General features: G+C 54.1%; 4 protein-coding genes across 7 annotated transcripts; 2 read left to right on the top strand and 2 right to left on the bottom strand.

The window, feature by feature from the left end:
- The first annotated feature begins 705 nt into the window (after window positions 1-705).
- ARPC1B (actin related protein 2/3 complex subunit 1B) lies at window positions 706-8,769 on the top strand. 2 transcript variants are annotated; one of them, XM_082490322.1, is made up of 10 exons: window positions 706-836; window positions 3,866-3,939; window positions 4,766-4,870; window positions 5,381-5,603; window positions 5,947-6,054; window positions 6,322-6,528; window positions 6,787-6,862; window positions 6,946-7,142; window positions 7,897-7,987; window positions 8,475-8,769. In XM_082490322.1, the coding sequence occupies exons 2-10, from the start codon at window positions 3,876-3,878 to the stop codon at window positions 8,511-8,513; spliced, it is 1,110 nt and encodes a 369-aa protein (XP_082346448.1). In that variant the 5' UTR covers window positions 706-836; window positions 3,866-3,875; the 3' UTR covers window positions 8,514-8,769. The 2 variants fall into 2 exon arrangements, with proteins under 2 accessions (XP_082346448.1, XP_082346447.1); XM_082490321.1 differs by having other exon boundaries at window positions 6,946-7,146; window positions 7,901-7,987.
- Window positions 8,770-11,516: 2,747 nt separating this feature from the next.
- On the bottom strand, window positions 11,517-20,283 carry PDAP1 (PDGFA associated protein 1). 2 transcript variants are annotated; one of them, XM_082490689.1, is made up of 6 exons: window positions 20,166-20,283; window positions 16,198-16,283; window positions 14,167-14,274; window positions 13,652-13,773; window positions 12,586-12,737; window positions 11,517-11,869 (listed from the first exon to the last, which is right to left on the bottom strand). In XM_082490689.1, the coding sequence occupies exons 1-6, from the start codon at window positions 20,176-20,178 to the stop codon at window positions 11,811-11,813; spliced, it is 540 nt and encodes a 179-aa protein (XP_082346815.1). In that variant the 5' UTR covers window positions 20,179-20,283; the 3' UTR covers window positions 11,517-11,810. The 2 variants fall into 2 exon arrangements, with proteins under 2 accessions (XP_082346815.1, XP_082346814.1); XM_082490688.1 differs by having other exon boundaries at window positions 16,192-16,283; window positions 20,166-20,282.
- A 261-nt stretch (window positions 20,284-20,544) lies between these two features.
- BUD31 (BUD31 homolog) lies at window positions 20,545-22,857 on the top strand. Of its 2 annotated transcripts, none has more exons than XM_082490478.1 (5): window positions 20,545-20,584; window positions 20,991-21,161; window positions 21,712-21,834; window positions 22,085-22,251; window positions 22,603-22,857. In XM_082490478.1, the coding sequence occupies exons 2-5, from the start codon at window positions 21,068-21,070 to the stop codon at window positions 22,651-22,653; spliced, it is 435 nt and encodes a 144-aa protein (XP_082346604.1). In that variant the 5' UTR covers window positions 20,545-20,584; window positions 20,991-21,067; the 3' UTR covers window positions 22,654-22,857. The 2 variants fall into 2 exon arrangements, with proteins under 2 accessions (XP_082346604.1, XP_082346605.1); XM_082490479.1 differs by having other exon boundaries at window positions 20,579-20,711.
- Window positions 22,858-23,143: 286 nt separating this feature from the next.
- Window positions 23,144-27,923, bottom strand: PTCD1 (pentatricopeptide repeat domain 1). The gene is made up of 8 exons (XM_082490412.1): window positions 27,437-27,923; window positions 27,093-27,233; window positions 26,668-26,886; window positions 25,930-26,031; window positions 24,806-25,561; window positions 24,441-24,557; window positions 23,913-24,095; window positions 23,144-23,707 (listed from the first exon to the last, which is right to left on the bottom strand). The coding sequence occupies exons 1-8, from the start codon at window positions 27,881-27,883 to the stop codon at window positions 23,528-23,530; spliced, it is 2,145 nt and encodes a 714-aa protein (XP_082346538.1). The 5' UTR covers window positions 27,884-27,923; the 3' UTR covers window positions 23,144-23,527.
- Window positions 27,924-27,943: the final 20 nt, after the last annotated feature.

Raw genomic sequence — 27,943 nt, 5'->3', positions numbered from 1 at the left:
CTGAAGCCCATCTCTCCTTCCCACCACTGCCAGCAGGAGCTGAGCTCCTGGGAGTTTCCCTGCCTGGCTGGGAAAGGGATAAAAATTAGTCGCTCTGAAACGGGAGGGGAAAAAAACAGAGGGGTTGCATGACTGGTAGGTGGGGGTACGTGCACGCAGCCGTGACTGCAGCCAGCCTGGGCTCCGGTCCCACCAGCCTCAGTGGGATGTGGGTACCGGCAGCATCTGCTGCTCGGGGCGGCCGGATCCAGGTGCCGCAGGGTCCTGCCGAGCTGTGAATCTCCCCGGCCGTGGGAGGCGATGCCAACGCACATCTCGCCCCGGGTGGGCTCTGACCGCATCGATTCCCCGCTGTGAGCAGGCAGAGCCTCCCTGCTGCATCCGTACCCCCGAAATGTGCCGGTGACCTGTTGGCTGAGCAACCCTGCTGCAGCCGGAGGGAGAAGACGAGGCTCCTTCCCTCCGCTCTCCCGGCTGCATCCTCCCCTGGCGCACGGGGGGCGAGTTGCCCTCATCCCACCGAGCAGCGGGGGCTGCCGGGAACATCCCGGTGGCCGGTGGCCCATCCACGTGCGGCGATGGCGGAGAGGCCTGGCTCGCAGGCAGGCAGAGCAGGCAGGCAGAGCAGGCAGGGGCAGGGCGGCCGCCGAGCTGCTTTGCGCTCCCCCAACGCCCACGTAAGGAAGTGGTTGCATTTCTCGGAGAGGAAAAGGGAAGTCGGGCTGCCTCGGCGGGGCAGCCAGCAGCTCCCGCCGCTCGCTCGGGGCTGCCGTTCGTGTCGACTGCCCAGAGTCCATGAACTAGCCCTGCCTGCCCTGCCTGCGCTGCCCAGCAAGGTAAGGAGCGGGGAGGCAGCGTTGCCACCCCGGCGAGGAGCTGGGTCTGTCCCGGGAGGTGGGGGGGGGGGGGGGTTGTGGCCATCACCTCCCCTGGGGCTCGCTCCCTGCTCACCCCCGCCCGGGGCGGTTTTGGGGTGCGAGGGGGGGTGCAGGCAGCGCCTCGCCACTTGTAGGTTTTGCTTTTGCTGTGTTTTGGGCTTTTCCCTCCCCACCCCCCCGCCCCCCAACCTCAGCTTTGGCAGCGAGTTTGAGTTTTATTCTCTTGCCGGAGGCCCGGCAGCTGCGGAGTGTTGGAAAGGGTCCCCCGGGTGGGGGTCCCCCGGGGGTTGGTGCTGGCAGAGCCAGCTCTGCCTGCGATCGGTCCTCTCCTCGGGCCCCCGCTGCCTCCGGCTGTACCCGGTGCGAGGAAGAGGAGGGTCAGAGCTGCCCTTCATCCACCCTGCGGCAGCGATGTCCCCCCAGGGCCAGGCTGGCTCCTGGGGTACCCCACACCAACGCTGGGGACCGAGGACGGGTTTCCCTGGCCTGGCTGGCAGGAGCACAGGGGGGGTGACAGCCCGCAGCCGCCGCGGGGAGCAGCGGGGCTCCCGGGGGTCGGTGCCGGGCTCTCGGTGGTGCAGGAGGACAGGGCCACCACGGTGGCCGGGGAGAGCTTCATGGGGTCCTGCAGCTGCTGGTGGGAATGTCGCCATGTCCCTGCACCGGTGGGTGCAAACCCACCTCCAGACTCGGCACCAGACTCGGCAAAACCGAAAATAACAGCTCCTTCCCTTCGGTACACGGCTTCCTGCCGGGACCGGGAGGAGCCCCCAGTGCTCAGCTCCTGCCAAGGTTTGGTTATCTCCTCCAAGGATGTTTCCGAACCACTCGGCGCCTCAGGGCTGGCCAGGGAGATAACGGAGCTGCAGCGGAGCCCAATCCCACCCTCTCCGGCCATTGGAAAATGCCCCTTTTCCTCCCTCAAAAGGCTCTGTGTCGCCTCGGGGGGATAGCGAGGGCCCCTTCCCTGCTGTGGAAGGGGCTGCCGAGCTCCCCGCGGGTCACCCCATGGCGCCCAGCCCGGGCGGCAGCACGGCTCAGCCCACGGGGCGTCAGCAGGGAACCGGCCGTCAACGGTCTGATGGGGAAACGAGACATGTACCGCTGCGGGGAGCGACTGGGGCTCGCACGGCCTTCCCACGGCAGCCGGAGGATGGCTTCTGCTCCCCGATGCGGCCACCGAGCCCGTCCCTTTGGGCGCTGGCTTAAATGGGTGAACAGCAAAACCTACCACCCCCCCCTCCCGGGGAGGAGGGTCCAGGCCTCGGAGCATCCAAACCAAATTTAAAAAAAAAAAAAAAAAGCATCATTGCTTTCTTAGAGAGCACTGAAACCAGAAAGCGCCGCGGCGTTCCCTGCCTCCCGTCCCTCCTCCCCAGGGACCCTTTCCGCCAGGTCCCCATTTCAGGGGGTCCCCACGTCACACGCTTTATCTGCTCCTCGCCTTTCGCAAAACACCAACCGCAGCGTCCCCTCGTGCTGATTTTATTTGACGCTCGTGGCGCGGCGCTGGCCGCAGGGCTCGGGGCAGAGGCGCGCGGTGGCAGTGGCTTTGGGCCCTCCCGTGGGACGCCCCGTGCTGAAGCCCGGCCGGGCCGGTGGCGCCGGGTTTGGGCAGCCGCCCGCTCAGCCGTGCCCGTGTCCTCGGCCGGCGGGGACGGGCGTTTCGGCAGGGGCTTGGCCGTGGGGTGTGTGACAGCAGGGACTGGGCCGTGCGTCGGCATTGGGATTTCTCCGCGTGCGAGAGGCAGGGGATGGAGCTCCGCGGCTTTCCTTTTCGCCAGCCCGGGGACAGAGGTTTGCAAGGAGGGACTTTTTTTCCTTCCCCTGCACCACTTTTAGCTGCCAAAGAAAACGGGCAGCGTTCAGGGAGTTCCCAAAATAGCCGAGAGGCAAACTGTGAGTAATCCCCGTCCCTCACGCCCTGGCGAGGTGTTTCCCTACATCCCTGCGTTACCTCGGCTGCATGGCCAAGGGGCTACACCGCTGCTCCGAGCCTTTCCCGATCCCGCAGCACCCAGAGCGGGCTTGCAGGAAAAAAAAACCCATCCCACAGCACGGGAGAAGCTGGTGGGCGCTGGCGGGAGCAGCGGTGAGCTCAGCCAGGGGAAGGGATTAGTCACCTGCTCGCCGGGGCTGAGCACATGTGGGATGGGATGGGATGGGATGGGATGGGATGGGATGGGATGGGATGGGATGGGATGGGGTGGGGTGGGGTGGGACGGGATGGGATGGGGTGGGACGGGATGGGATGGGGTGGGACGGGATGGGATGGAGGTGGGATGGGATGGGAAGGGATGGAGATGCCTCCACAGGGCTTTGGCTCTTCCTAAATGCGAGGCAGGGAAGGAGCAAGCAGATCTGGCCCCGTGGGGCTGGCGGGAGCAGCCGGAGGGAGAAGGTGCTGCCCGTGGCAGGACCCCCAGGACGTGTGTGGGGCTGGCGGTGCTGGCACTGGGGTCCCCATGTGCCCAGCCGGCTCCTGCCCACCAGACTCCAGCCAGCTGGGGCAGGATGATGATGCGGTTTGGAAGTCCCTGGAAGCGGTCCCTGCTTCCCGTCTGGCCATGGGACACCCCTGGGGCACCCAGCTATGGGGTGCCCGGCCATGGGGCACCCAGCCGTGGGCATCTAGCCATGGGCACCCACCTGGCACTCAGCCACGGGACACGCAGCATGGGGTTCCTGGCCATGGCGCAGCACCATGGGGTCTCCTCCAGCTCCACCCAGACCCTCCCTCACCCCCATCCCCAGCTGGACCCACCGGGGCACCCTTCTCCTTTGCTTGGGCACACGTTGAGTTTGGAAATCCTCAGGGAAACCCTTTTCCTGGCAGAGGGGGGAAGCGGTGGGCTGCAACGTGGGGCTGATCCCGGTGGGAGGGAATGCTCGGTGGGGCTGGGATAGGGGGGGGTCCTGCTGGGGGATTGTCCCTGTGGCCAGAGCAGCATCTCCTGACGGCCACGGGGGTCTTGCCCCATCCCCAGCCTGCCAGCCATGGCCTACCACAGCTTTCTGCTGGAGCCCATCAGCTGCCACGCCTGGAACAAGGACCGGACCCGTAAGTACGGCTGAGGCACTGTATCCCGAAATCCCCAGGGACGTCCTGGAGCACCGACTGTCCCGGCTGAATTTCCCCGTGGTGGGCGATGCACCCCTGGGATGGGGCAGAGCTGGGTCAGGGCTGGGTTTGGAGAAGCAGATCCTGACACAGACAGATTTTGAGGCCAGGATGGCACATGTCCTCCTGCACCCCCTGGTCCCGCTGCTGGGACAGAGCCCGGCGCGGGGGAGCCGTCACAGCGTCCGGGCCCGCGGCACCGCGGCAGCTGGCACCGGGAGGGACGGGCGAAGCGCTGCGGAGGAGAGGAGAGCGGAGTCGGGTGATTCACGGCCGATGGCATTTCCCGGCCACGGCGCAGGGGACGTGGGAGAGAACAAAAAGGGCTTTCTCTGCTGGGGCCGGCGTGCCGGGCAGGCAGGGCAGGATGGGGCTGGATGGGAGCTGAGCACCCACAGCCATCCCGTCCCATCTCATCCTGTCCTGTCCCACCCCACCAGCCCCATGGGACCACACGCTGGGGACGGGAGTACACTGGGCAGGGGTTTGGCCCCTGGGGCAGGGGTTTGGGTCTGGGGGAGCTTCTCCCTTCCCGGTAGGCACAATTTGCAGGAGCAGGGACAGCTTTGGAGCGGCGTGGGGCGGAGGCTGGGGGGCTCGGTGGGAGCCCACCGTGCAGATGGGGCTCAGTGGGGTCCCACCATGTCCCCCTGAGCCTCCTGGAGCACAGGAAGGGGCAGGTTGATGCCGGCTCGCCCCACTGCCCCCCCCCGGCAGAGCCCATGACCCAGGAGAGGGCTTTGCTCTGACTGCTCTCGCCCCCCAGAGATCGCCCTCTGCCCCAACAACCATGAGGTCCACATCTACCGCAAGGACGGGACCAAGTGGAGCAAAGTCCATGAGCTGAAGGAGCACAACGGGCAGGTGACAGGTGAGTCCCGGCTGACAGAGGGGATGGGGACATGGGTGGCGGGTGGCTCTGCCCCAAAGCCGGTACCAGTCCCACTTGGTGGCACTGACAGCTTCTGGATGGGAGTTGTGCAACAGATATTGGAGAGGGACCAGGTTGTGTCTACCTCTCCCGGCTCCAATCTTGCATGTCAGAAGGCACCCAGGGGTGGGATGGATGGGATGGGAGAGGTGGAGAGGGATGGGGTGGGGAAGGATGAGTTGGGATGAGATGGATGGATTGGGGTGGGATGGATAGATGGATGGATGGATGGATGATTGGGAAGGTATGCATAGATGGAAGAGATGGGGTGAGATGGGTTGGGATGGAATGGGATGAGGCAGGATGATTTGGGACGGATGTCAGAGTAGGGCAAAGAGGGACTCTGGAGCAGAGACCACCCAGAACAGCTCTGCCTTCAAATGGCCTCCAGCCCTGAGTGCCCCATCCCCATGGCTCCCTGGGCCACCATCACCCACCTCTGCCTTCTAGGCATCGACTGGGCCCCTGAGAGCAACCGGCTGGTGACATGCGGGACCGACCGCAATGCTTACGTCTGGACCCTGAAGGGCAATGTTTGGAAACCCACCCTGGTCATCCTGCGGATCAACCGGGCTGCCCGCTGCGTCAAGTGGTCCCCCAAGGAGAACAAGTTTGCTGTGGGCAGCGGCTCCCGGCTCATCTCCATCTGCTACTTTGAGCAGGAGAACGACTGGTGAGGCTCTGCCATGTCCTTGCTTGGTCTGTCCTGGAGGAGATGGAGGGGAGAAAGAGGGGAGATGAAGAAGAGATGATGCATGGATGGATGGATGGGGAGATGGAAGGCAGATGGATTGGGAGGTAGGGGACTGGAAGAGTTGGAGGTGAGACAGGAGGAGATGGGGGGGAGAGAGAGGAGGGAGATGGGGAGATGGAGGGAGGCACTCCCCATGCTTGAGCTGCTACTGCAGGATGGTGGCCCAGGGGAGCTCCTGGGGTTCTTGGAGCCCTGACCACCCTTAGGGGGCTTCTCGGGGTTGGCGATGCTCTCCCACTGATTCCAACCGCTCTCCATGCAGGTGGGTTTGCAAGCACATCAAGAAGCCCATCCGCTCGACGGTGCTCAGCCTCGACTGGCACCCCAACAACGTCCTCCTGGCCGCCGGCTCCTGCGACTTCAAGTGCCGGTGAGGAGCAGGGAGGGTTGGATGACCGGGGGGGAGGCTGAGGTAGGGGGGATAACCCAAGGATGGGTTGGGGTTCCACCCTGGTGCAGCACAGAGGTGTGTGGGGCAGCGAGTACCCTGGCTCGCCCATGGGGCAGGCTTCACACCTCCGGGTGCTGCTGGGACCCGGGGACGGGGCGCAGGGGAGATGGGGGAGGACCAGGGGGTGCCCTGGGGACCATCCCAGTGTCCAGGGACACATGGCAGGACTCTCCCCCCCCACCCCAGGATCTTCTCAGCCTACATCAAGGAGGTGGAGGAGCGGCCCAGCCCCACACCGTGGGGCTCCAAGATGCCCTTCGGGGAGCTGATGTTCGAGTCGAGCAGCAGCTGCGGGTGGGTGCACAGCATCTGCTTCTCGGCCAGCGGCGCCCGCGTGGCCTGGGTGAGCCACGACAGCACCCTCTGCCTCGCCGATGCCAACAAGAAGATGGCGTAAGCAGGGCTGGGGAGTGGAGGGGGGTTGGGGGGGATGGGGGCATCCGTGCAGAGGGTGGCAGGGAGGGTTGACCCCAAAACTGACCTGGGGATGGAGACATCTGGGTTGGGTTGGGCCAAGCAGACACGGATGGAGGAGCCGGCGCGTCCTCTCCTTGTAGTCTTGTGGCTTCCACCTATGTTACGAGCTGTGCCAGTCTCAGCGCAGAGAGGCTGAAGCTCAGCGCTCTGCTAATGCCCTGCCCTCCCTCGTAGCGTGGCCTCCCTGTGCACCGAGACCCTCCCCCTCCTGGCCGTCACCTTCATCACTGAAAACAGCCTGGTGGCCGCGGTGAGTCCGGGCTGGGGACATGGGGTGGGCTCCATGCCAGGAACCAGCAGGAAGGTGCTGAGCAGGGCTGCCCGGTTCCCCAGGGCCACGACTGCTACCCAATGCTGTTCACCTACGAGGAGAGCCAGGGAGCGCTGACCTTTGGGGGGAAGCTGGACATCCCCAAGCAGAGCTCCCAGCGTGGCCTCACCGCTCGTGAGCGCTTCCAGAACCTGGACAAGAAAGCAAGCTCGGACACCACCAACGACACGCTGGACACCCTGCACAAGAACAGCATCAGGCACGTACTGGGGAGGCGGGTGGGTGGGGGTCAGGCTCCACTGGGTCACCCTGGGGGCTGCCTTGGGGTTGCTGGCACTCGAGCATCCCCTGGCTGTGTTGCTGTCCCGGTCTGGGAGTGGGGACAGCCCTCAAGCACCCCCAGAGCATGCCTGGGCATCCCTGGAGCATCCCCGGAGCATCCCTGGGCATCCCTGGGTATCCCTGGAGCATCCCTGGGTATCCCTGGGCATTCCTGGGTATTCCTGAAGCATCCCTGGGTATCCCTGGAGCATCCCTGCATGTGGGTGGGGGAGATGGAGACGTGCAGCCTTGGGAGTTGGGACAGACCTCGAGCATCCCCAGAACATCCCTGGGTATCCCTGAGCATCCCTGGGTATCGCTAGAGCATCCCTGGATATTGCCAGAGCATCCCTGCACATGGGTGGGGGAGATGGAGGGGTCCAGTGAGCTGGGACAGCCCTGGGCATCCCTGGAGCATCCCTGGAGCATCCCTGCACATGGGTGGGGGAGATGGAGGGGTCCAGTGAGCTGGGACAGCCCTGGGCATCCCTGGAGCATCCCTGGAGCATCCCTGCACATGGGTGGGAGAGATGGAGGGGTCCAGTGAGCTGGGACAATCCTGGGCATCCCTGGAGCATCCCTGCAAATGGGTGGGGGAGGTGAAGGGGTCCGGCCCCACCGACTCCCGGGCAGCCCCGAGGGCTCAGTGGGGGTCTGGGTCTGACACCCCACCGCCTCTTTGCACCCCACAGCCAGATCTCGGTGCTGGTGGGCGGGAAGGCCAACTGCTTGCAGTTCTGCACCACGGGGATGGACGGCGGCATAAGCATCTGGGATGTCAAGGTGAGGTGTCCCCGCGGTGCCACGGTCCCCCCAGGCTGGGAGCACCCAGCATCAAACCCTCATTAGCCACAACTCTAATTGCAGTTCCTCAGAGCGCTGCTGTGCAGCTCTTTGCTATGGTGGTGGATCCCATCCTGCCCACAGGGGTCCCACAGTCCTGGGTGGGATCTCCTTTAACCCAGGGCCGGGTGAGGGGACACCCCTGGGTGGCACTTTCACAGCTCACCATCGAGGGGGGGTGGGGGGGGTGTTGATGTCAGCCTTGCGCGGGGATCCAGCACCCTCTCCTGGCTTCGGCTTTGCCCACATGGCTTGAAAAATGAGACAAAACCAGCGGAAATTGGGATCTCCTCCCCACGGGGGTGGGTTGGCACCCCAGGGGACAGCTTAGACCCCCCAGCTGTTCCCCCCTTTCAGCTCCCCAACCACCTCCAGTTGCTTTGGAAAGCAAAAAGCTGATGACAAACGACCTCCCACTTCGTTTTAGAGCCTGGAGTCGACGCTGAAGGATCTCAAGATCAAATGAAGGAGCCAGCCGGGAAGGACGTCCGTCCCGGCTGCCAGCCTGCCCCTGCTCTGCCGCCCCTGCCCGCTTTCCCCCCGCCAGCCCCCGTGCCACGCGAGCCGGCCGCGATGCCACCAGCGCGCTTCCCCGGCTGCCAGCCAGCCCCGGCGGCTGCTCTCACACAAAGAAAACATTTTTTTTTTAAAAACTATTTTTGTTACCATCCTACCCGATGCTGGTCATACATCGCTTAAAGAAATAAAAAATGAAGCAAGGATTTTCCTGTATAAATCCATTTTTTTTTATTTTTGGCTTTTTTTAAAAAAATAGGTCAGTGCAAACACGTGCACATCACAGCCACTGTGCTGCATCTCATCATGGGCGTTCACGTCCATCTCTGGGGATGAACTGGGACCGTGGGGATAAGGGGAACGTCACCTCCCTGTTCCCTGCTTCATAGAGTCATAGCATTGCCTACGTTGGAAGGGACCTTTAAGATCATCAAGTCCAACCATCCACCCAACGTTGCCAAACCCACCACTAAGCCACGTCCCTCAGCACCGTGTCTGCCTGTCTATTAAGCACCTCCAGGGATGGCGACTCCACCACTTTCCCGGGCAGCCTGTTCCTATGCTCGACAACCCTTTTGGCGAAGAAGTTTTTCCTAATACCCAATTTAAACCTCCCCTGGCATAACTTGAGGCCATTTCAGCACAGTTTCAAAACAGGATTGGTGTTAGAGAAAAAGGTAGGGGTGAGGATGGAGGTGGCAAGGCAGCACAGGTTTCCCATATTGCTCCCAGCTCCTCCTGGACATCGGTCAGGTCCCGTCAGGTGTGCAATCCCACGCTTGGGGAGCCAACTCAGAAACCTTGGGCTGCCGAACCAATCCTGCCCCTTTCCAGCCCGTTATCGCAGGCTGCCAGGCAATTTTGATCAGAGCACCTCTGACTTCCACCTTCTGCATCTCTAACTCAGGGTACAAGCAAGTCCCATCTCACTGGGAGGATGATGCTGCTCCCAGGAATGCCGAGGAGCCTTTGAAGAAGCTGTGAGAATATGGATGAATCTTTCTGTTTCAGAGCAGGGTTTAGCTGCATGTGGTAAACAACGGGCAGGGTGACACGTTTCTTACCAGGGTATGAAGTCAGGATGAAGCGGTTGGTAAGGGCTTTGGCAAAGGCAGAAGAACCAGTACGCGGTCAGGTGTGTTGGGGCAGGCATGATGCCCGGCCGCTCCTCCCGCCTTGCCCTGTCTTACACTGAGCGGCTCTGCAAGGGAAATCCGACATCTGTCACCAAAAGGAACAGGAACCTGTGCAGTGCAACGTGGTTACCCCTCCCGGGATCAGACCTCCCGGGGACAGCTCGGGTTAAACCCCATCCTGGTGGTGCCCCTTGGAGCAGACCAGCCCTTACATCAACCACTGCACGGGAGGGGAGTGACGGCTGGCAGAGAGGGATGGTGACATTCAGGGTCTGGTCCAGACATTAGAGGGAGGTGTGTTCTGCTGGAAAAAGATTTTTCCACCTACTCCTGCGTGTTCACCCCATGTGAACGAGCCCCATCCCTCTCCATCTCCACCCGCAGCTCCTGCCCTGCTCCGTCCCAGGTATCAGCCTACTGCCTCCCACCACCCTGCTCCATCCTCCCCATGCTCCAAGGACCACCCAAACTTTCTGTGTCAGTTCTCTGTCCCCACCATATCAGTTCTTCCCCCTCAGAGCTGACAGCAAGGGCACCTCTCCTGGTACCACCATCTACTGTAGCTCCCTGAAGATATCTCCTGTCTCACATAATGCCTTGAGGTACAGAAAGCTTCCCACAGGCTGGGGGAACAGCTCTAGGGCCATCACCCACACGTAGAGGTGACACGGCATTCCGGCACCAGGAAAGCAAGTTGCCATCACAGTTTGAGCAGGCAGCTCACAGCGACATTCCTCATAGCAAATCCCTCCCTCCCACCCTCGTGCCTGGAGCCAGGCACGGGCAGGAGTATGCAGAACAAGTCACATTTCTCATCCTGCATCTCTACGACTCGAACCTCTCTGCTTAGTGACTCTGAGCTCCTGTCTCAGCTCTGGGGCTGAATCTCCTCTCCGCTTTGGCGAGCGGGTCTGGGAAGCACTGGTGTTCCTGGCACAGGCTGACAGCAGGACTCCCTGGAGCACCTGGGGCGCAGCAGGTTAGAGCATCTTCTGCTCTGCAGCCCTACACTGCCAGACAGGACGGGTGACAGGAGCGACAGTTTGGGGACTGGCCTTCTGACACAGGGACTAGGTTAGACAGCAGCCTGAGGGCAATTGTTTTCTCCACTGTGGTAACCAGATTGTGCAAGGCGTCCATCAGAGAGAGCAGGAAAAGCTTTGTGCCTTCAGGCTGCACCTGCTGAGGGAGCTCCTGAACCTCCAGCCAAATTCCACACCGCAACCAACACAGAAAGAGCAAAGCAGCAGACGCAGAAGTCATCACACCACCATAGAGCACCAGCAGCAGCCTGTACACTCCCGTTCAGTTACACACACACAAGACAAGGGCAGAGCAGTTATGATAATTTACATTTTAATCAGCCAAATATACAAGTTCTGTTGTTGTTGGTTTTGAAACTTTATCAAGTTTTTTCCATCTGGGTCTCATACAATTAATGTTGGGTTTTATTTTCCTTTAAACAAAGGATGATGTGGTTAAAAACTGGCACTATCCCTAATAAAGAGAAGAAAAAAAAAAAATGAAGAGGAGGGAAAAGGGGAGACTGGCTGCAAGAAAGGAGGGATGAAACCGGGAAGGAACGGCACTCCAGATGTCCATGAAGTCAGGCTCCCAGATTACACTGCAACACCCTGCAGCAAAATTTGACAGGCCGTTTGCCCGAAAGGATTCCTCAGATACATTATCCTTTGGGCTTTCACTAGCAAGTCAAAGTTCCCCACCCCACGCCCCACCCCACAATGACCCCACAATCTATTTTCTTGCAATCTAATATTTGAAGCATCTCCCCTCCCACACAGCTCCCTCCCGCCCTGCCCCCGTCTATGAGTTCTTAACCCTAAAAACAGCAAAAACATTCAGGTTTCCAAACTGTTACAGAGAATGGCTGTTCAGCACAGTTCTGCACCGAAGATAGCAGCTGCCCCTAACCCCAAATGGAAATCTGTGCCAGGATGAGGACAAACACATCGTCAGTGTCTCTCGGAGGTGAAGGTGACTTCGATGCCGCAGTACACCCTACGTGGCATCGATGGTATGCAACACGACAGAGGTCCTGGCAGGCACCAGGCACAGTTCCCTGGCGTTTCCTCCTCTTGCGTGTCCTGTGCTTACTTGTTAAGGGATAGTGACTGCAGTCTTTTACCTGCCATGGCCGCTTCGTCTTTTGCTGCGGGAGGAAAACAACAGAACTTTCATCATTTCACAGCACACATCAGGGACTGGTGGTGATCTGACAGCCCCAGAGACTGAAATGCTGCTAGCCACGTACAGTGAGGTAACAGGAAAAAATCCGACCCTCCCCACCAATCCCTGGTACATCCCCCCCAGAGTTAAGAGGAGCAGCCCCCCCTGCACCTTCCCTTCTGCCCTTGGCCTCTCTTCAGGCATCCACAAACTACCCTGATGCTGATGCACAGATTTCTCTGTGGAAGCCACTAAGAACACATGTTCATCAGACTCCTGGTTCGCACCTTTCGGAGCTGAAGAGAAAGACCGGGAGGGGAGGAGCGCTGCAGATTCCCTGGGCAGTCTGGATCGCAGCATGCAAAACAGATAAATCACACCCAGCACAAGGAACTCGCTAAACCCCCAAACCAGAGCAAGCATGGCCTGGGAGGCTGAGGACAATATGGATATCAAGGGCAATTCCCTTCTCTCTTTCCCTGCTCCCTGGTCAGATGCCCCAGAGCTTTATAAAGCAAGAGCTTTTTAAGAACGAAACAGCTGAACCCGGTTTTGATGAGAGGAGTTGTGATGCCACTAAGCAACACCACGCAGTCCCAGGAGATGAGGGATTACTATGCGTGATATGAGAAATGATGCCTCTTGGCAGTGCAGCCACCGCCAAGAGAAGTAAGAGGATATGATAAATTACTCTCTGACCTTTTCTTTCTTCTTCTTTCTTTCTGGCAGCTTCTTCCCTTTGCTTCCGAATGATGGCTAGTCGGGCGAGGTCTGCCTTCGCTTGTTCTGTTTTACCAGCTAGGTGCATTTTCATGTATCTTTCTTTTGCCTTTTGTTTCTCTATTTCCTCTCTGTTTGAGCAAAACACAGCCATCACCAGAGTATCCAGGTAAACATGCAGGCACAGGCAGAGTGGGAGAGGCTTTCTGACTGCGAAGGATGGCGAGGACAAAAATGGACTGCCCACAGAAACCGGGGTGCCCTGTCACCAGTTTTCAAGCACAGGTTATATCTATTGCAGGGTCTGGACAGGGATGATGAGAGAGATTATTTCTACCTTCATTCAGCTAAATAAGGACACCGACACACAACGAGGTCAAATGAATTAGCCCCAGACTGCACAGCACCGTGACATGTTTTTCCCAGCCTCACCCTCAAAGGTGTACTTCTGTTGAAGCAATTCATCCCAAATAAGCAAGCTTAAATCTTTCACTCTGAAACTCTCCATTGCTAAATGAAAACCAGGAGAGTCAACTTTGGTTCTCATCTTATTCATCTGCTCAGGCAAAAATTTCACCATGACCCCTGGAATCTGGGAAACCGCTACCTGTCACTACGACACCGTCTGTAGCAAGATTAAAGCGGACCCCAAGGCAACCTCTGGTTAATGGACTTCAGTTACGTCTGATTTTTGGCATAAAACTTCAAGAAAGGAATGGTCTACATCCGCTTCACAGCAACAAACTTCACTCTCTCAGCACAGCTGGCCAAGGTGCCTGGCTGCAGGATGGCCATAGCTACTTTCAGAGGACAGACAATTTCTGTAATGTTTGTAAGGAAAGACATTTTGAACCACAGTGAGTCCTGCCTGACAGTTTGCTGCTGTTCAGTGTCTGCTTTCGAAACCAACACATTTAAAACGCCTCCCTGAAGCACCAACACATACACAGCAGGGAAACACCTCCCCGTGTTAAGCTGCTGCCACCAGCAAGGATGAAATTCCAGGAACGCGCTAGCTCCTGCCGAGGCAGTGGGAAAGACTCACCGCTCTCGTCGTGAGAGTTCCTTCGGTCCATCCAGGTCCAGCTGAGTTACTTTTTTGGTTGTTTGAATTACACGATTGGGATTCTCTATGTCTATCAACCCTTCCACTCCTTTGCGTTTTTGCTAAGGTGCAAGAACAAGAGGAAGGTTAAGAAGCTCTCTCATACCCAACACTGCTGTATCACAGCTCATTAAATACACTGCAACACACCCCAAACGCAGAATTCAAGGTGTTTTTGCTACCAGACAGCAAACCCATTTATGAGTCAAGATCTATACCACCAGGCATCTTCAGCCTTTTTTGAAATCTATCCTTTGCATTTCACTTATAAAAATACATTCTGAGGACAAAATGCTGTCAAGTGAGGTTTTTTTGGCTTCTAAAAATAGTTCTTCCATAAAAAAATTATTACAGGTAACTCTCAAAGAGAACTCCGAGTCAAAAGCGTGCGTTTCTTTTCTGCCCCAAGAATCTGGGTGGTGCAAACACATTAAGTGCCCTGAGAATGAAAGTACCTGATAATCCTCGTCATCTTCATCACTCTCATCTGAATCTAAAGACTTCTTCTCCTTTTTGGGGTCCCCTGTTGCTCCTTCGCCTCCTTCTTCTTGCTCCTCTTCTTCCTACAAAATGACAGGAAATTAAAGAAAACATATGTCAATAAAAATCCCAAATCCCATAGTGACTCTTAAGTGAGATCATTTTGGAGGGATGAGAGACAGCTCCAAGAGCATTGGTGTTCCTGGCATGGCCCTTGTGACTCCAAAGGTGCCCCGCTGTTACAAAACAAGAGCTCGTTCTCAACATGTAAGTGTGCATCACCTGCCCCAGCAGATCACCTCTACAAAACTCTCCTGTTCTGTGTAACAAGCCAGGAAAATTATTGTAAAAGACACAACTGGCACTTCACTTTCCCCAAATGAAAGATCTCCAGGAGACATTTTGGCCCGAGTTTTCAGTGCACAATATCTCAGGGACTGGAAACTACACAGACGTAACATAGAGCTGGATCCCATTGTAGATTTAGATTAAAAACACAACCTAGAGAAGAGCAAATTGAGAACCATCAGCCAGAACATTATTATCCAAGAAATTACAGCCTTTTAAGCACAGCTTTTACCAATCAGAGGTCTAGGAATTAATTTGTAAATCATTAGAAGACAAGATTAGAAGAACCAATATGGGTGTGAATAGCTTGCCTTACCAAACAGCCAAATAGCCCTCATCAGAGCAAGTGGCAAAGTGGATGAGCTACGGGCAGTAAGAGGAGTAATTTTGTTAATTGGTTTTATTTTTAAGCTTTCCCTAACAAAATAGCATTAGATGTATGTGGTACGGATTATCACAAAAGAAAAAGAAGAAATCCTTCTCAAAGAGCAGTTCTCTGGTTTGGTTTGAGACAAGGAAGACATTTCAAGTGGGGTCCTGCTTGTTCTGTTCCTTTTCCAGAACACTTACAAAGTTTGTGAATGACATCGCACTGGTAGGATTTGGAATCATTTTGGAAAACAGGATCAGACCCATAAGTGGTTTCAGAATTTGGAAAGATGGCATGAAACCAAGAAGGTGGAATCAGAAAACAAACAAAGAGGAGTTATGCTTCGGAAGAAGAAATCCAACATAAAGTCGGAACATGTGGCTAAGCAGCAAACCACACAATCATCTTGAGTTACAGCTGGTCAAAACATTAAAACGGAGTCAACAATATGGCTCATAACTGCTTGAAAGAGTAATCTTCTTCTGGGAGGTATTCATCAGTATTTCCTATATGGGGTATAATTATCCTCCTATAGTCAGAGCTGTGAGGCTTCAGCTGGAATAGTTTGTTTTGGCTTAGGCAGCACTTTCAGAAAGTCACAGAAAAACAGCAGTGAGAGTGCCATCATAGCTGTGATAATTTGGGAATACAAGACAGCAAGTACCGCAAGAAGTAGCCACACCTTTTATATTACCAGTCAGGTAGCTGTGGAAGCCAGGGAGGAGCTGTTACAATCCTATGTTGGGGCATAGAAACATGTCCAAAAAAGGACTCATGCCAGAAAACTGTTATCTCTCCCTACAAGTCAGAGGCAAACAAGAAAATCATTTGTACAGGAAGAAGTTAAAGGAGTTTGGTCTTTTAAGTCTAGAAGAGAGAGAGAGCAAATATAATAACTTCAATACGCATTAAGGTGTCAAGATGTGAGCCATTTTCCTCCACAGCTAAACTGCAGAGCACGGATAAAAAATTAGCTGATGCTGGAGGCTACAATGATGAAATATGGGGGGAAAAGTTGCCTAGAGCCACTGTGTAATCATTTTCCCTATCCTTTAACCTCCAAATTGTGAACTGGATGGTCTACCTGGCCTCAATTCTGTGAAAAAACAGACTGGATCACACTTTGCAGTCTCCCCAGCCAGAGATATTCAGAATTCACATTGTGATCACTGACAGAATGATCTGCAACACTTCACTAGGCTGCCATTTCTCATGAACTGCAAGTTATGCTGTACAAGCCAGGACTTACGACAGCAAGCACATAACACAGGCAAACACATACCCTTGCCTTTTGCTTTTCTGCTTGGAGCTGGGCATCAATCTCTTCAGGACTTGTGTACTGCCTTGCTCGGCCTTTGTGGCCTCCTTTTCTACCTGTACAAAAAAAAAAAAAAAAAAAAAAAAAAATGGTTTAGTGATAAGCTTCCAGAAAGGTCTCTACTCCCCCTGCAGCACTCTCTCTGGATTTTCGGGACAGACAGGACAAACCAAAATAGTTCCTCTGATAAAATCTAAACAACAACGAAAGAAGGACACATTGAACTTGCCAGTCTCAGTGAAACACTCCAAGAATTTCAGGTAAATTACACAGAGAATTAGGATTATTGATCCACAGAAACATACTCAGAAAATCAGTTCCTTCCTTCCCCTTGGGCTGTTTTTGGAGACACCAGAACTAAGAGCAGCCTATCAGCTGCAGAGTGTTCTCCAAATCAAGCACAGGCTTGTCCCACGGAGAGGGAGCCAGGAAGGTACTGCCCAAAGGGGGTATTCCTGTCCCTCAACCATGGCAGAGCCATGACACCAGTTATCAAGCAATGAGCTTCTAAGTGTCCCCTCAGCTCTCGGTGACGCCTCCCTTCCTTGCCCACCCATGCCTGCGCTTGTGGCCTCTCTGATTCACTTCCCGGGCTGGCAAGGGGTGCTCGGTCCTGCAGCCGCTCTCTGCGTTTCCTGCGCAGGAGGAATCACAGCGTGTTCCTGCGGCAGCTGCGGTCACAACCAACTCTCTGACGAGCTTTCCTCCTTAACCCCTCCCCTACACTAAGGCTGTGCCAAGAGAAAATAAGAAGCTAATTGGACAAAAGCTTTGGGAATTATAATGAGAGCTGAAGAACTACTAAAAGGAGCCTCTATGTTTTACTGCTTTATAAGGAAAAATAAAAACAGGGGAAGTTTAGGAAGAGGAGAGAGCTTAGCTGGCTGGAATGCCCAGCTAAGATCTGCTCTCAAGTTCAAAATTCTGTTGATTAATCAAATTGCTGAAGCCATTAATGCTTCCTGCAAATGACTGCTCCGTTTATGTTCTTACAGCTCAAAGAACTGCTGGAAAGCAAGCTGAATAGAGTCAGTCTCTAGCCTTGAGCTATGGAGCTCAAGGTAGAACCGGAGCAAACAGCTCAGGCAAGGGAGCTCTCTGCTACTACTCTGAAGTCTGACAGAAGGGGCAGGAAATCCTTGCTGTCTCTCACCCTCCCCACTTCACCTGCCGAGGACAACAGAAACCTTATGGTGGTGGGGAGGGCTGAGGGGATCATCCCTCCTTCCTCAGGACTGCACTGGATACATGGGAGAGATCTGTTCACTATTGCACTGCTGTGCCACGGCTGGCTGTGCCGCTGGACTTGGAGGGACAGGGAGCACCAGTGCAGGCAGCATCTGTGGGCTTTAGAAATTGTTTTCGGACAAGTTCTCCTGGCTCAGTAGAGACAAGCTCTCATACATTTTAGCTCAGTAAAAGTTGAGCTGTGGAATGAATTATCTCAAAAACCCCACCGTGAAGCCTTGCAGAGACCCCCCGAGATGTTTCTCTCACGCAAAATGGGGAAACGCAGAGACCAGATTCTTCTCTCTGAACTCAGCCTTGGAAGCTTGTGGTCACCCAAACCGTAAGTACAACCAAGAGCTTTGCTGCACCGAAGACATGTGTTTTCTGTTTGTCTGTTCCCAACCATCCCACGTGGCAACACTGACACCCTCTGGAAACCAAATCTGCCACGGGAGCGCTCTAGCCCAAGGAGACATTACCTCACTGCCCAGAAAACGACATCACTCTGGATTGAAGAACAGCAATAGCCCTGACACACTACGTAACACCAAGAAAACCTAAATAAACCAAAACAACCCTGTGCTACAAACTTAACCGATGCCACGCAGCTTTCTTGTCCACCTGGGCTCAGAACAGGAGAACACAAAAGCCTTATTACTGCAAATAAAAAGCAGTAATAGCAGGTGGGAAAGCGACTCAAGAGAAATTACATTAAATGCCTAAAAAGAAGCAAACTGAAGAGTGAACCAATCTCATTTATATTCGAGCCTGCACACAGAGAAATAAGGCCCCTTTGAGCAGGAGCAGCAACGCCACTGGCACAGCAGCTGGAAGGACTGGGGGGAGCTCAGCACAGGGCAGGGACGGGGCTCTGGTCTTCCAGGGAGATGAAACTGCACGTCAGACAAGCGGAATGCTGGTTCTACATCTGCCACTGACCTACCGCATCACACTGCGCAATTCACATCAGCTCTGTGCCTCAGTTTCCCCATCTGTAAAATAGGGATAATGATTCTTATCCTCCTCTGCGAAGCACTTTTAAAATACCATCACCTGCAGGTTCCACCTGCAGTAAAGACCACTGGTGCCCACGGCAGGCACGCGTTCAAATACATTTGTCTCCAGCTTTAAACAGAAAAATTAAGGAAGTTAAATCAAAGAGAATGGAAGAATATTGAAAGAATCACTCATTATTTTTGAATCAAAATACACAAAAAAAGAAAAAAATCATGAGAAATAATCCTGTAACAAAATTTATTAATGGCTGGTTAAACCTCTTATTTTATATTAAATAGCGAGTGCAAAAGTTGAATCCACAATCTCATAACTCCTACTGACTTGAGGGGGTGGGCAAAGATCCCTCTTTTCCCAAGAAGCAAAACGCTCGAAACAAACATTTAAAACTGTCCAATGAAATACAGAGCAGGAAATCCTGAGTTATGGGTCATTTATATATGGCAACAGTTCTTTGCCTTCACAAAAAAAAAAAAAAACATGAAAGCTTCAGCCCTGTCTACTAACACTGTACAAATAGATACAAATTAAAGCGCTTAAAGAAAATCTAAATAGAGAAGCAGATTTGGTACTAAAGCTTAGGAAATGCTGACAAAATAAATTGGAACAAACTACAGAGAAGATGAGTGACGACGGCTAGTTTACATTAATGTATATGACTGAGGTTTCACCGACGCTCGCACAAGAGCCAATTATGCAGATGGTGCATCTGGAGAAGGTTCTGGGTGGATCCAGCTCAGCCCTGACAGCCTGTCAGTCCCTCATTACTTCTCCTTAATCACACAAGCAAGTCGGTACCCGCTCCGTAACACCCAGATGCGGAGCGGCCAGAGCCACATGAAAGGCGCCGTGTTTGGAACCCCTGGACCGAAGACCACCTCACCATCCCCCCCCCACTGCCCATGGTGGCCAGACCCTCGGCCCGACCACCCAGATTCCCCGTATCCAGCCCCGAAGGCCTCCACCATTGAACCACCAGGAGGGGATGGCCTCCAGCCCCCACACACCGCCCGTGCACCCCGGGATGCCCCCCCAGGATCGCCGCTGTAACTGTAACCTCCCCTCCCCAGGCGTCCGTGTGCCCCAAGCCCTGCGCCGGGGAAACCGGCTGCAGTTTCCAGCCCAGCGGGGAGCACGTGGGCTCCAGCCCACTCCCGATCCCACGGGGAGAGCTGGCACCCCATGGTCCGGACACTCCCAGGGGCTGCTGCGATGCCATGGCACTGGCAGGGGGGCACAGAATGGGACCCCCAGCTCTGTGAGAAACGAGGAGAATCTGCCATATCTTGGGGAGGGGGAGCCTCCCCCCGAAGCCCTCCACGAGCGGGCTGGAGGAAGAAACCGAGACCTCCCCGCGAGGCAGCCGGAGGGGGGGTGCGGCACGGGGACCTCCCTCCGCGGCCGCGCAGGGGGGAAGGAGACCCCTCGCCAAGCTTCCCAGGGCCAGGGAGAGGCGGGGAAAGAGACCTCCCTTCAGACTCGAGGGCGGGGAACGAGCCCTGCCACCCCCCAGCCGAGACGTGGGAGGGGGAAGACGAGCCCTGCCCGGCCTCCACAGCCGGGGCCTCCCCCCACGCCCCTCCGCTCCTCCCGGGGCCTGAGGGCGCTACACCCTCTCAGCCCCCTCCCACCTCCGTCAGGGGCGAACCCCCCCCGGCCCGGCCCGGCTCGGCTCGGCTCGGCTCGGCCCCCACCTCCTTTCGGCATCGCGGCGGCGATGGCGGCTGCGGCAACTGCAGCGAGGCCCCCCCGGCCCCGAGCGGCGACCCGGAAGCGGAAGCCGCCCCACCCCCGCGCGCGCGGCGCGCGGCCCTCGGCGCCCGCCCAGTCACCGCGGCCCGCGAGGACCCCTCCGCGGGGCTGCCCTCAGCGCTGCCGCTCCCGCCGCCCGCGCCCGCCCCTCCGGCTCTCCTCGCAGCGGAGGGCGGGACCGCTTCTCCTCCCGGAGAGCCGCGCTCTCTGCCCTGCCTGGGCCGAGGCGGCAGCACGCATGGCGGCGACGATTTTCGTCAGGCAACACAGAGGGCAACCCAGAGGGGCGGGGCCACGGGGCGGCCCCAGTGCGAGAGGCCCCGCGGGTGACGGCGGAGCGGAAGCTGCGCCCCCCCGGCAGGTGAGCGGGACCGCGGATCGCGGCCTTCCTGCCCCCCACCCCCCCCCCGCCGCCAGTGCTGCCCGGCGAGGCCCGGCGGCCGCACAGTTGGGGCCGGCGGGGCCGTGCCGCCTTGCGCGGGTTTTCGGTAGGAGCTGGCGGAAGTTGTTGCTGCAGGGTAGCCCGGAGTGGGGGAGGGGCGGCTGTCACCTCACTTTGCTGAGGAGAAAAACATGTTTTGTTGCGGTGAGGCGGACGCAGCGCTCACCTCAGAGACTGCTGGTATCCCCAGGGCCGCGCTGGGCGAGATTTTCTCTCTTTCACGAGCTGCATAAAGCTTATTTTTATCATCCAAGGGGAAAATAGCAAAGGGGCACAGAAATCTTAGGAGAAATATCGCTAAAATCGATGTTCTTTTCGCTCTCAGGACTTTGAGGCACCCGCGGGTTTAAGTGCAAGCAAACCCTTGTCCGCTCGCCTTTCGCTTTCCTCGTTCCCGAGGCAATGCCCAAAGTGAAGAGGAGCAGGAAGCCTCCCCCAGACGGCTGGGAGCTGATCGAGCCAACGCTGGATGAGCTGGATCAGAAGATGAGGGAAGGTAAGCGGCAGAGCTGGGTGTTCTCAGGGATGCGTCCCTGAAACAAGCTAATCCGTAACTGCTTCAGGAAGCACAGCTCCCCCTGCGAATATAGATGCGAGTATTTTTTATATCTCTGCCTCGCAGTGATACTGCAGACTGAGTCTGGGCCAAGACTGGTCGCTTTTCTCTGGGTGTACCCAGGTTACAGAGCACAGAGGTTCGATGTACAGTTGTTTTAGGGCACACCATGGCCAAGCCACGGCTGAAGCTCGCTGGTGTGTGTGTGTGGAGGGACTGGCAGTTCTTGTCTGTGCCATTGCTCTGGTCTGATGAGCTGGGGCAGCCACAAAGTCACCTGCCATCCCAGTGTGGGTCATTGTCATTCTGTTTCCTAAATGAAACTTTTCATGTTCCAGGTCAGGTCCCTTTTGTTTGAATTTTCTCAGTCTTATCTGTAATTTATTAAAGTTATGAATGTTCTTGGAACCGTTTATTGGAAAGCGACTAAGGAAATAAGTTGGCCACCTGAAATGGTCAGCTGAAACCTGGTGTTTGTGTTCCCTCCTAGCGGAGACTGAGCCTCACGAAGGGAAGAGGAAAGTGGAATCCCTTTGGCCCATCTTCAGAATTCATCACCAGAAAACACGTTACATCTTTGATCTCTTCTATAAAAGAAAAGCTATCAGCAGAGGTGAGGAATGCAAACACTTTAACCCTCTGTTCTGTTTACTCCGTTTAACAGAATGGAGTAAGATTTCCACCTGCAGATGTGCCTGAACTGGGGTGTTGGTGGGCAGGAGTGGGTTTCTGGGGAGGGAGGATGGACGGGAGGCTGGTGGCTGCCTGGTTTTAACTGCTAGTTACTACAGCTAGTAATTGCTGATAGTGAGTCTTCTAACACCTCCCGGAAGCTAATTGTGATGGTGTCTGCCCCTCTACAGAGCTCTACGAGTACTGCATCAAGGAAGGATATGCTGACAAAAACCTGATTGCAAAGTGGAAGAAACAGGGTTATGAGAACCTCTGCTGCCTGCGGTGTATCCAGACGCGGGACACCAACTTTGGAACCAACTGCATCTGCAGGGTCCCCAAAAGCAAGCTGGAAGTGGTAAGGGTTTTCAGCTTGTTCCTCTCCTTGCCCCGACCCTTGCAGTACCTGGTCTAACTCTTCCCAGGTCAGGAACAGCAGAGGAGGTTGTGCTGTTCTTCCTGGTAATTTTCACTAGCTCTCAACGTTTTCTACCTTTTGCTGGTAGAGTTGATACCTAGTTGGTTCTAAAGTTACTGTCAGCTTTAGCATGCAGTTGTTTAAAGTCGTTAAAATATGGGGAAGCAATAGAAAACAAGATGGTAGAAACTCTTCCCACGCAGACCCATTCTCTGCCTTGAGGCGCGAGCCTGCTGGTCTGTCTACTCACTGTACCTTGGCTGAAATACCCTCCTCGTGTTTCTTTTCCAGGGGAGAATCATTGAATGCACTCACTGCGGATGCAGAGGCTGTTCTGGGTGAAGCCTTTAAGCCATAAGACTACTTTTTGAACTCTGAGGGATATCATCCTGCACAATGGACAGTTGTCACCACCTTCTGTGTGACTGGATATTTTGCATAGCAATTAACAGTAACATGTTCACCTGGATCATATATACAAAGGTGGTTGTGTTGGATTAGGTTTTTGTGTAGCCATTTATTTTAAAATAAAGTCTGCACTCCTGAGTGGTGCGATCTTCTGGCAAAATACTTCCTTGCCCCTCTTCTCCTATTGGATGTGTTTTGATTTTTTTTTTTTTTGAAGGTTGCTGTACACACTGCGAGGTGTTCTAAACAGGGTTTGTTGTTAAGCAGCTCTTATCCCTCTTTCTCATGTAACTGAATTTAAAAGGCTGCATGGAAAGGAAATAATACACTCAAACATCCAGTCTGACTCAAGCTCTCCCCTCAATCTTGTGGGGAAGGAAGCTAAATTTCACTGGAGCTCTCTGCTAAGGTTTGTAACCTGGAATTAGCGTGTAGATCCATTCAGGAATGCCAGCAGTCTACAGAGACTTACAGGTCACAAGTTAAGTGCTCAGATACACACAGAACACAGGAAAGAGACAAAACTAGCACTGAGCCAAGCCACTGTTAAATCTAGTTTTACTTCTTCCTTGTTTAGCACGGGGTTTGTTAAACTACAGCATATTTAATCCTCTGCAGTTTATGGAAATTCCCTGGAAATGTATCTGCTTCTCCTTAAAACAAAGGACAAGTGTTTTATTATCCAGTTACCGCAAGAGCTTGGGTTCATGGAAATACAAAGCAGTTTTAGTACAAGACAGTTTAAGGGAAAGAGTTCCCTGTTCTTCCAGCAAAAGGAAGATGCAGGACTTCAGCATCCTGCTTACTGCTACTTCTGCCCTGGCTGCTCCTGCACAGCCTCTTCCTTGGTGTCACCTACCGTGTGTTTTGCTGTTCTGTACTTTTCCCAGGGGTGGGGGGTCTCCTCCCCTGCCATTACTTTTAACCACCGATAGTAGTAACCGCGGAAACCATCAATTTTCTCCAGGTATGGGTTCTTTGACTTATACTGCAAACAGAAATCCAACAAAACAAGTTTCTATTAGAAGAGAGCTCACTTCGGTACCAGCTGCTACTAAAGAAACAGCTCAAGTAACTGTCAGCCAGATCAGACAAACTCAAATGAAAATGATTTAGGCAGACATCTACATTTCCCCTCCCTTGTTGGTGTCCTCCGTAATGCCTTCACAGTGTGACCAGTCCTGGCTACTTACCCTGTCAAATTTTGGAGGGTACCGTGCTGCAAACTCCAGCTGGCGTATGATAACTTCATTGGGAGGCACTTGGTTATTCCTCATGTCTCGCAGGATCTCTGTGAGGTAACTGTAATCCAGCTGCCTCACAGCGGCAGCAATGAGGGTGCTGTAGATGTACTTGTTGGGAGTTACTCCAGACCTCTGAAAACAACAAATGATACAGTTAAACTTGTTTATCTGCTGATTAGCACAGGACTAATAGAAGGAAAAGGCACAGGGGTACTTTATGCACAAGGAGCAAGGCTCTCACTCCTGGACCCGGGTAACAGCTTCTACAGTGCCAGCACACCCCTTCCCAGGAGCCCCCTCCTATCCCAGCGCAGGTATAGACAGCCCACCTGAGCTGGCCCCTACTCTGGAGTTGCATGTTTTTGGAGTGAGAACACAAGCACTCATCACAGAGACCTCAGCAGGTCTTTTTATAAGCATTAATGCTTCACTTTGCCTCTTCCTGCAGCTCGAACCCTAAGCAGCAAAGTTTATTACCTTCAAATCTGAGAGCAACTGCAGTCCGTCCTTCTCTCGGTGGCAAGCGATTGCCAAGTTACAGAAGGTCTGGAGGTTAGGTGATAGTCCCCTCTTCACTAGAGCTGGCAGCATGTTCTGCAAGGTACAAGTGTTAACAGTGAGGCTTTTTGGACTCTGATACCGCTTTACAGAGAGCTAAACATGCTAAAACAGAATCCATAAACACTTAGAAATTAACCCGAGCACTGGTTTATGGAAAACAGTGCAAGATCCTCAGTTTCTATCATGGACAGAGAAACAGGTCTTGCAACAAAACACAGGTACTGCTGGAGGCCTGAGACAAGGAGATGGTGACAGGGCTGGTTCAGAGTTTTTTTTCTCACCTTTGCTCCTTCCAGGTCTGCCCGTTTACTTTTCTTCCTTATTAAAGTGTTAAAGAAGGTCACATCTACTTTCACTTTATGCTCATCTAGGAGTGTCAGCAAAGAGGACTCTGAGGGGCTTTGGGGTTCCACCAGCTCAGCCAGTAACGTAAACGTTTTGATGTTGGGTTTTGCGTTGTCTTCTTTCATTTTATTCAAGAAGCCCTCCACGTCCCCCATCAAAGCCAGTCGATCAGATGGTGTGGCCACTGTCCCCAAGGAAACCACAGCTGCATCAGGCATCCTGGAATCCAGCAAGTTGGGCAGGCTGCAGAAACGCTGCTTCTGGCTTAGGCATGCTTGTTCCTGCTCCATCTTGTTCTGGCTTCTCCTCATCAACACTCCAGTCCTGCTGTGAGCTACGCTGGGGCTGTCGAGAGCAGCTGGTTCTGTTTCAGCCTGAGTCACATCTTTATTTTGTGGCTGCATCAGTTCTTCAGGCTTCACCAAACTCTCCTGAAATAATTGCTTTTCCATAGCTTCCACATCCAGCTGGACAGCAGCTGCACTCTCCAATTCCTTCTTCCAATGTTTCACCTTTTCCTTCTGCCTCCCCGGTGCAAGCCTTAGCTGAGATGAGTTCTCATCACTGGGTCTGAGCAGGAGTTCAGAAGCCATGACCGGATCGCCTATTTCACAGTCTCTGGCGGCACGCAGCATCAAATTGTAGATGTGGCTGTCGGCCTTTATTCCAAGTTTAGTCATTTGTTTCCAAACCTGAAGAGGGGAAGATGAACACCAGATGTACATGGTATTAAACATCAGGAGCATTTCTGGCTGATTGCAAGCATATCTGTTAACAGTATCCACTCACAGAAGAGTGAGTTTACAGCATGACGAGGTGAGATGCCACTGAACAGTGAACAGCCACCTCAAGCCAGTACAGTCCTATGAGTTAATCCAGGGCAGTTTACCAGTGTACGAGACGGCCTGATAGAAGTCTAGTTTATAGAACTTCTCCTAGGGGGAGCTGAGCTCCTCCTACTTCATCAGCTCTGAGCAACCTGCTGCCTTCCGTGTGTTCAAGTGATGAGTTACAATACAGAACCCACTTTCTCCTCCCCGCTTAGAACATGACGACACACCTGTAAGGCATATCGGAAGCCATTTTCGCTGTCCTTTATGCAGCTCATGAGAAGAAAGCTGAAGGTCTCGGCTGTGAGAACGTGGCCCTTGTGTACAATTTCCTAGAAGAGCAGAGAGAGTATTAAACTTTGCAGTTACCCAAACAGCCAGTCACAGCTGGCTATGAAGCTCAAGTACCACTGTCATCTTCTGGGGATACAGCAGCAACAAAGCATTGGGTGAACTCCCAGTGCTGCGAGCAGAAAGATTGCTCCAGGAGAAAAAGAACCCCCAAATGCCTGCATAAATCCTAGCTGCCCCCTGATGGGAGCTACAGGAAATATGGGGGCAGGAACAGCAATCTTTTTAGCTACTCCCAGACTGGCCCTTCCGAGAGGAGCTGCTGTAAGAGCTCTAAAAGGAGCTAGGTATCAATATACGGGTCTTCAAAATGAGGAACGGAGACAGACACAGTAGCTGCAAATTCCACAAAAACTTTGTTCAATAAGTCTTCGACACAGCTGACCAGAGTTTTAAAGCCAGCCTCTTCAGCTGCCTCCTTTTATATACTTAACCTTAATGTTTGGTATGTACCAGAACAAATTCATTGGATGAGACTAAGGATCAATGAAATATAAACATGTCATCTCTAATTACCTCTGCTGGAAATGAAATAAAAAAGTCTATGCAATATGGCAACTTCCAGGAGCTTTAACCAGAGCAGACTATGCTTAATACGAGAAAAGTCATGTCTTTACCTTCAGTACATCAAAGCACATCCTGAAATCTGAGCACAGGGCACAGACTTTCATCAGTGCGTGGTAAGTGATCAGGTTCAGCTCTTCATTTTTGCTCTTTAGCTGCTGACGTAGTTTGAGAGCACTCTGCAGGCCTGAGTCTTTCCATGGCGATTCGGCACAGGCATTGAACAGGGCTGTGTAAGTGGCGTCGGTGGGTGTCAAGCCTCGTTTTTTCATCTGAGGAAAGAGAAGAAGAATTGGAACTGGCTTTTTAGGAAAGGACTTGTACAATTTCTTAACTTGTTTTAAGAGTTTCAAGCCAAGAAGGTGCAAACACTAACTCAAACGCATTTTAGAGACGAAGAAATGTGACCAAATGCTTGAAACAGCTTTAGCTTGGAAAACGTAATGAAGGTTTGAGAGAGCAGAGAATGTAAACATACATCATTGTAGAGCCTGAATGCCTTTTTCACGTAGCCAACCCTGCCACAGCCGCCAATCAGAATAGTGTAATTGCTTTCTTCGGGCTGCAAACGCTCTTCCTTCAGCATCTGCACCTCAAACAGCTCCAGAGCCTCCGCCAGCTACAGGGAAGAGGAAAATCCATGATGAAGCAGCAACAGAATCTATTAGAATGGATATTAATATATGCAGGTGTGGGCAGGTTGTGGTAGAAATGACAAGAGCATAGGATTCCTCACAAATCTTTATTTTACTTCTTTATGTAAGAATACTAAGCAATAGGACAATACAGATGGGACAGAGAAGTGAAGAGTTGGGAACAGACCTTGTCATCTTTGATGAGAGCCTTGCATTTTAAGAAGTACCAGTACGGGGTGTTCCTAGGACCACGTCGAGGTTTTCTTTCTGCTTCTTTCTCTCCCTCTTCTTGAAGGCTTAAGTTTTGAAAGCGCGATGTTGTTTTGTGATAATATTTTCTAGAAGAAAATTTGTTAGACAGCGTCCCGAACTCCACGCCTTCGTCGTCGTCGTCATCCTCATCTTCCTCCTCACCAACAGCTTGAGTGCAGCTGCCAGCATCAGTCTCTCCCAGGCGGCTACTGGGCAGCTTGAAGGAGGCCTGTGAGGAGCTGAACGGCCTCCGGCCCGGTGGGGGCTCCTGCCCCGGGGGCCGGGGCGGGCGCGGCGCCTTCCCGTGCTGCTCGGGGGCTGCCCACCGGCACCGCGAGGCAAGCGGCCCCAGAGAGGGAAGGAGGAGCCGCACTGCCCTCATGATATGCCCGTGGCCACCAGGAGGGCGGAGCAGCGACTGGCCCCGCTCACCGCCCCTCAC

Source organism: Vanellus vanellus, assembly GCF_965231255.1.
Source record: "Vanellus vanellus genome assembly, chromosome: 14".
In the NCBI taxonomy this organism is placed as follows: Eukaryota; Metazoa; Chordata; class Aves; order Charadriiformes; family Charadriidae; genus Vanellus; species Vanellus vanellus.
This window is presented reverse-complemented; position numbering and strand designations above follow the sequence as displayed.

Coding starts and splice junctions, on each gene's coding strand:
- BUD31 (XM_082490478.1), top strand. CDS start 21,068: ATGCCCAAAGTGAAGAGGAGCAGGAAGCCTCCCCCAGACGGCTGGGAG. Junction 21,835..22,084: donor AAGAAAAGCTATCAGCAGAG/GTGAGGAATGCA, acceptor GCCCCTCTACAG/AGCTCTACGAGTACTGCATC. Junction 22,252..22,602: donor CCAAAAGCAAGCTGGAAGTG/GTAAGGGTTTTC, acceptor TTTCTTTTCCAG/GGGAGAATCATTGAATGCAC.
- PDAP1 (XM_082490688.1), bottom strand. Junction 12,738..13,651: donor GAACTCTCACGACGAGAGCG/GTGAGTCTTTCC, acceptor TTGCTCAAACAG/AGAGGAAATAGAGAAACAAA. Junction 11,870..12,585: donor GAAAGAAGAAGAAAGAAAAG/GTCAGAGAGTAA, acceptor TTCCTCCCGCAG/CAAAAGACGAAGCGGCCATG.
- ARPC1B (XM_082490322.1), top strand. CDS start 3,876: ATGGCCTACCACAGCTTTCTGCTGGAGCCCATCAGCTGCCACGCCTGG. Junction 5,604..5,946: donor TTTGAGCAGGAGAACGACTG/GTGAGGCTCTGC, acceptor CTCTCCATGCAG/GTGGGTTTGCAAGCACATCA. Junction 7,143..7,896: donor CTGCACAAGAACAGCATCAG/GCACGTACTGGG, acceptor TGCACCCCACAG/CCAGATCTCGGTGCTGGTGG.
- PTCD1 (XM_082490412.1), bottom strand. CDS start 27,883: ATGAGGGCAGTGCGGCTCCTCCTTCCCTCTCTGGGGCCGCTTGCCTCG. Junction 25,562..25,929: donor GCTTCCGATATGCCTTACAG/GTGTGTCGTCAT, acceptor TCCCCTCTTCAG/GTTTGGAAACAAATGACTAA. Junction 23,708..23,912: donor ACCCTCCAAAATTTGACAGG/GTAAGTAGCCAG, acceptor TTCTGTTTGCAG/TATAAGTCAAAGAACCCATA.